Genomic DNA, 7,189 nt, shown 5'->3' on the forward strand with positions numbered 1-7,189 from the left:
ATTACTATTGTTATTATTATCATCATTATTATTATTACTATTATTATTATTATCATTATTATTATCATTATTATTATCATTATTATTATTATTATCATTATTAGTATTATTATCATTATTATTTTTATTATCATTATTATTATTATTATTATTATTATTATTATTATCATTATTATTACAATCATCATCATTTTAATTTTTATTTTCATTTTCACTATTATTATAATTTTTATTTTCATTTTCACTATTATTATCATTTTCATTTTCATTCATCATCTCACGATCCGCATTAACCGCCAAAACAGCTGTTATTACGACCCCCCTCCCCCTCTTCCCGCCCTCATGCAAGGTGATGGAGGAAGTGCAGGGTTTCAGCGTGGTGCGGGCGGCCAGTCACGTGGGCGGCACGGGCGTGGTGGTCCAGGGCAAAGCAGAGGTACAGCGCGGACAGGTGGTGGCGCTGTACCCGGGGCTCCTGTACCTGCCCTTCCAGCCCATCTTCCTGCAGAGCGTCGGCAACTCCTTCGTGTTCCGCTGTATCGACGGCGTCCATGTTGACGGCAACGACAGGCGGATGTCGAGGGCGGCTTTCAGGTAGGGGTGATGGGGGTGGGGGGGATGTGTGTGGAGGGGGGAAGGGAGGGAGGGGGAAGTAGATGGAGGAGATGGTGGTGAAGGGGAAGAGGAAGGAGTAGGAGGGGAGACTTTTTTAATTTGACAAGTTTATGAGAGAGAGAGAGAGAGCACAAGGACAAGGCTGTTCATAGATAAAACCACGGTAATAAAACAAGTCAAAACCTACAAGAAAACAAGAAAACAGGAACGAAAACAACAAACCACTCCATTAGAACACACAACAAACACCACCCTCACAGAAAACTAAAGTGAGACAAGTCCTCTATCTACTAGTATACTCTCCTCCCCCCCCCACTCTCTCTCTCTCTCTCTTCCCTTTTCACTACCACACTATCCTCCAACGCTCTCTAATCCTTGACATATAACACATTTTATCCCAATCTTTAACACTTCTTTACCCTTTTTCGCCATACTATTTTACCGCACAGGTATATGACCCTTTTATGTCTTAATTACTTTCTCTACCCTTTTTGTCACATTACTTTACTATAGAGCTATATGACCATTTTATATTTTAATATAAGTATTTGTTTCAACCATTAACCATTAACCAGTATACTCCCCCTTCCTCCTTTCAGATCGTGCGTAGGTCGTGACCGCGTGGGCCACCTGACCTTGGCTGACACCAGCTGGCTCACTCCCCATCCTGTGAATCCGCTGAACGTCGGCCAGTATGTGAACAACCGGACAGCTGGTTAGTGGTGTTCATTGGCATGGTTTGTGGCAGTGGTGGTGGTGTGTGTGTTTGTGTGTGTATTTGTTTCAACTTTTTTTCGTGGATTTTGTTTATTCTTGAACATTTTTGACATTTTTCATTGTCTTTTCTTTTTTTATTTTGTCAAATTCTTTCTTCTGTATTTTTCTTTTACTTTGTCTCAATTTTCTTTTTACTTTTCCTCACTTCTGCATCAGCACGAAATAGGACACCAGGATCTTATGGTTAAAGACTCCTTATGTGAATACCTAATGGCAGAACCAATGGCCTTAATTAGCTCTCGAACGAAGCCCATAATTGCCCCCTCCCTTCCCCCTCCAGGGCGGCCGAGCAACGTGGCGTACCAGGAGGTGACGGTGAGGCCCGGGGAGGTGGCCCTCGAGGACAGGCACCTCCTGCCCAACCTGTGGTACTCCCCCCCTGCGGACGTGCCCGTGGCCGACCTGCCCCTCCGCCTCGTGGCGCTCGTGGCCACGCGGGACGTCGCGCCCGGCGAGGAGCTCTTCTCCGACTACTTCACGGTCGTCCACTGAGCGCCGAGGACTCTTTGGGCTCGGGTTGTTTTGTTTTCTCTCTCTGTTTAGACACGCAGAGCCTAACGGACACGCGAACACACACTCACACTTACACTCACACTCACCCTCACCCTCACACTCACACTCACCCTCACACTCACACACACACACACACACTCACACTCACACTCACACTCATACTCACACACACACACACTCATACTCATATTCATTCACACACACACACACACACACACACACACACACACACACACACACACACACACACACACACATACATACACACACACGCGCGCGCGCGCGCTTGCATATGTGTGTGGGTACTTGTTGGCCATTTCATTCATAACCATCTGATTTAGCATATCACCTTTGTACGTCAGCTCTGTATGCACAACCATTCCAGTCATGGCGTTATTTATTCACAACTTTTGCATATTTCGTCATTCGTATTTACATCATTAGACCATGATTCATAACCTTACTTAGACAGATTTCGAATTTTCCAGTCATTTCTTATACTCCTTGTCTCAGAGAAACGATGTACATATTGTTCGTTTGTAAATAAAGTCAAAGTGAATTTAGTATTTTATTCGTCCTTTTTTTAGATATATGATTTTGCCAGTTATAGATGAATCAAAGCTGGATCTGTAATATTGTGAAATAGTCATCCGGTATGCACAGTTCACGCCGTAATGAGTTGATACCTTGATATATTTAATTCAAAACTGATTATATATTTTTTTTATCGTGTAAACAGTGGTGCAAATGGCGCCTGGTAAAAAAAAGAAAAAAATGGAAAATAACCTAAAATAGATATAAGAATAAGTATAAATTATATGCGTATTTCTACTTGATTGATGAGTGCAAATGACGCCTGGTAAAAAAAAATGGAAAACCTAAAACAGATATAAGAATAATTATAAATTATATGTGTATTTCTACTTGATTGATGAGTTTGCTGCCGAGAAAGTCTGACAGGTGATGCCGTAGAATTTACACAAAGGAAGTTATATTACTATATTGTTATATTGTTATATTATTAATCAGCAGGAAGTGTACATGATCTCTTGTTAACCCAATTTGATTTAAAAACTTTCTGCATGGGCAAAAAAAAAGCAAATATTTGTTTTATCTATCTGTCATTTCACCTAACCCAAGACATAGAAGCCTTGTCGAAGACCTCCCCCCCCCCCGGCCTCAAATGTCTCGCAACGCCACATCGGAGAACATTTGGTCCGTTTTGATTTAAATGTCCTGGTGAAGCATAATAATTCGTTAGATCAGAAATAACTTCTAATTTCGTATGCGAGAAGGTATACAGATTTTTTTCTGATAATTTTCAATGTCTTCTTGCTTCGACTAAGATGGAAAGATTATATGTATATATATATATATGTATATATATATATATATATATATATATATATATATATATATATATATATATATATATATATAATGTAAACGTATACGTGCATACACGTATATATATATATATATATATATATATATGTGTGTGTGTGTGTGTGTGTGTGTGTGTGTGTGTGTGTTTGTGTGTGTGTGTGTGTGTGTATTATATATATATATATATATATATATATATATATATATATATATATATATATATATATATATATACATATATATATATTTATTTATTTATTTATTTATTTATTTATTTATATGTATGTATATATATATCATATACAAATATATGTATATATAACAATGTAAACGTATACATGCATACACGTATATTTTATATATATATATATATATATATATATATATATATATATATATATATATATATGTATGTATGTATGTATGTATATATGTAGGTAGGTAGGTACGAGAATATATGCATACATCTATATACAGTATATACATTTTCTTTTGATGATGAAATCCAGTTATGTACAGCTATGTGACGCACGTATCGCCTAAGGAGCATTTCTTGCCCGGCCCCAACCACTCGCGCCCCCGGGGATGAACCGCCGTCAGCCAAAGGGTAGATGAGTCAACCCAACACGTGTCCTCACCACGCACGCGCGCCGCCCCCGCCCTCCCCCCCTCCCCCACCCCCTCCCGGCGGGCGCGGGTCGAGCGGCACCGCCAGTTCGCAAGTCGACCGCCACGCTCGCCGCCGCCGCCACGTGCCTCAGCCTACCCCGAGAGACACACACGCCCGGACGCTAGACTCACCTGTGCTGCGTGAATTAGGATATTGGGCGCGCGCGTGTGTGTGTGCGTGTTTGGGTGCGTGTGCGTGCGTGTGTGCGTTTGGAGACTCTCTGATCTATTGGTCTCTTCAGTGAGGGTTGATGATCGGAAGGATTTGAACGAAAAAAGACTCGATTTCGTGATGTGGTAAAGAGGAGTTTGCGGCCAAGGTGCTCGTCTTAAAGGTAAGTTACTATATTCGGTCCCTTGATCTTGTCAGTCTGCTGTAAAAAAATAGACAAATGAATAAATTTGCAAACAAGATAGACAAGAGAGAAAAAATTATTACATGATTTACCTAAAGTAAAGATAGCACGTTTTTTGGGTTTCAAAAATGAATATTAAAGGTACATATTTAGCAAAAAGGTGAACTTTATAGAACTGTCTTGTGAATGGTAGGTATTTTCAATTATTTTACCAATGATATAAGACTTTTCTCACATACCAGACGCAAACGGCTTTAGAACTATCGATATTTTCTCAGTATTAACATTAGGTAGAAACAGAATCACAAGAATACCTGTAGGCCTATTAAACAAAAAATATAGCGCTTACATTTCTGTATTATTTCATTTACAAACAAGAGAGGACTGAATTTGTATTCCTGAACCATAAACCCAACAGGTGGAACATGCAAGGGTTATGCTTATGAATTCCTCCTTTCTCTTCAAAAGGTCGAGTTTGCAAAGTTGAAAAAATTCAGTTTGGGAATACCGTTGGAAGAGAAGGTTTTTCACATACGCCGTTTGTTTTCAAGGAAGAATGGGATATAAAGAGGAATCTATCATAACTGTATGTATTACATGTATATATATTTTTATACATATTAAGCTCATAAATGTACGTAGCTATAGATATACGAGAGAGAGAGAGAGAAACAAAGAGACTGAGAAAAAGAGTAAAACAGAAACAGAAAAGTAGAAACAGGGAGATGACAAAGACAGATAAGGAGAGGAAAATAGAAGCAGACGATGAAGTGGAAACAGGAGATAAAAAAACAGAAAGGAACGAAGGAGAGTGTTAAAAAATATACGTCATAATAAAACGCATTAGATGAACAATGTATACTGTTTATTTACATATTCTCAGTTGTCTAATTGCATGAGAATATTCTGAAATCAGTTATCAAAATTTACTCTTCGCGAGCATCATCAGATTCATTTTAAGCATCTATACCTAACAAATTCTGTAATTGTTTATTGTTTACCAATTACTCCTCGATTTCAAGAAAGGAGAAATCTTGCAGGTATCGAAACAGCAAAATATTTTCGTAAAGCTTTAACGTCAAAATTTCTCAGTTTGGTTAAGTTGATCAGTTAAGAGACAGTTACTCCCAAATTTAGGAAATAAATGCATTGCCTTCAACTTTCTCGGAAGTAAATTGTATGTTGCACTGCAGAAATGTTCCATAATGCGTATCAAGTCATTGAGTTGGGTCAATTAAGAGACCGCGAAGATAAAATATTTATTGTCTATTACTCCCGAATTTAGGAAATAATTGTATTGCCAATTTCCTCAGAAGTGAATTGTATTTTCACTGCAAAAATGTTCCATAATACGTATCAAAAGTCATTAAAATAATTGTTGCTGTGTCGAGGCCGCCATTAGAGACCGCTGGACCGCCATTCGTTCCTGACCTCTATTCTGCTTACGCTAAAGCATGTCTTCATCAGAAATCAAGATTGAGAGAGAGACAGACAGGCAGAGACAGAGAGAGAGAAAGAGAGACAGAGGAAAATAAACAGAGAAACCTTACAATAAACCTAATAAAAAATAAGCGCCATTAACGAGTGAGCGAAGCGGCCCAAACATGTTTTTTTCCCGCCAATTGTCGCTTCATACACGAGCGGTCCTCTCGGTGTCCTCGCTATGCTTTTGCTACGAAGTGGACTGTCGGACTTTCTCTTTGCAACCGTCGTGCTTCATCCAATCTAATTAAGCTACACAAGTACGTGAGAACAGAATTTACGATCAATTTAGCGTTTGGAAAATTTATGTTTTTTGCAATTCGGATGATTTTTTGGCAATTTGGCTGATCAGTTGGGCTGCTATCACCATCGGTATCATTTGCGGGTTATACTGTATTGCACAATATGTTACGTAATCAAATATGACGAGCTAGTAGCGATTTCTGATGATCGGTTTGAATGAAGAAATCAACAGAACGATTCCTTTGCAATGGTGTTTTTACAAAATGCTTGTTCTCGGTAAAAGATGAATAGCATGCACACACGAACACACATATATAAACACAGGCGCCGGAGAGAGAGAGAGAGAGTAATGATGATATATTAAATATTTCATCTTTTCAATTCAACGAAATGAATAAGTGAAGAAAGGTCAGCAGTAAAGAACTACTAGAAACCTGTAAATTTTCGGTTTTAACGAAAAAAATATTGTCTTTCTTTTTCTATGTTATCCATTGCTTATACGTATTTATGCAACGTTGATACCTATCTATTTCTTTATTTATGTGTATTTGTTTCTGTTTTTATTGCTTAATAACATCGAAAAAATAATGTCTCCGCATAAGAGGTCATTCATGTTTTTATCATATTCATAAGCGTATAAACCGTACGCTGAGGTGAGGGTGTTAATCTCTGGCGTACGTTTTTCAAAACAGCTTTAAAATGGCGATCCGGTTATAAATAAAAATTTAAAGTTATTTATTGCCTGCGTATCGCGCTACCGAAATCAAGACTGGAAGATGTCGCCAGATGAAATTTGTGAACACATCTATATTTTAGAATTTATTTTATTCTCATGGCGAAAAATCCCCATGGACATAGATAAGACATCCTTCATAATGTGTCCTATAATATTTCCCTGCTAGAATCAGTTAGTATCAATGGATGCATTCCTTTTGGCCAGCGGTTCTCATACTTTTCCAAGATGGCGGCCCCTTGGCTTGCAGGTGGATTCATAGCGCCACTTTTCATACACACATGTGAACACACTTTTTTTTTATTTTGATGTGCTTCAAATTGAAAACAATTAGATTAAACACAAAGGTGTAATTCGCAAATAATATCTAATTTTGTAAACCAATTTATCTAGTAGTTTTATCGGTGTCAGTAAT

General features: G+C 38.2%; 1 protein-coding gene across 1 annotated transcript in view; it reads left to right on the forward strand.

The window, feature by feature from the left end:
• The window catches only part of LOC138865050 (SET domain-containing protein 9-like), a 2,340-nt gene extending 323 nt beyond the window's left edge, over positions 1 to 2,017 (forward strand). The window contains exons 2-4 of the mRNA XM_070134166.1: positions 350 to 594; positions 1,215 to 1,330; positions 1,673 to 2,017. Coding sequence (XP_069990267.1) covers positions 353 to 594; positions 1,215 to 1,330; positions 1,673 to 1,884 — 570 coding nt within the window. The 5' untranslated portion in view covers positions 350 to 352 and the 3' untranslated portion in view covers positions 1,885 to 2,017. The remainder of the gene's footprint in view (positions 1 to 349; positions 595 to 1,214; positions 1,331 to 1,672) is intronic.
• The last annotated feature ends 5,172 nt before the right edge of the window (positions 2,018 to 7,189 follow it).

The sequence above is a fragment of the Penaeus vannamei genome, chromosome 19 (genome assembly GCF_042767895.1).
Source record: "Penaeus vannamei isolate JL-2024 chromosome 19, ASM4276789v1, whole genome shotgun sequence".
Taxonomy (NCBI): Eukaryota; Metazoa; Arthropoda; class Malacostraca; order Decapoda; family Penaeidae; genus Penaeus; species Penaeus vannamei.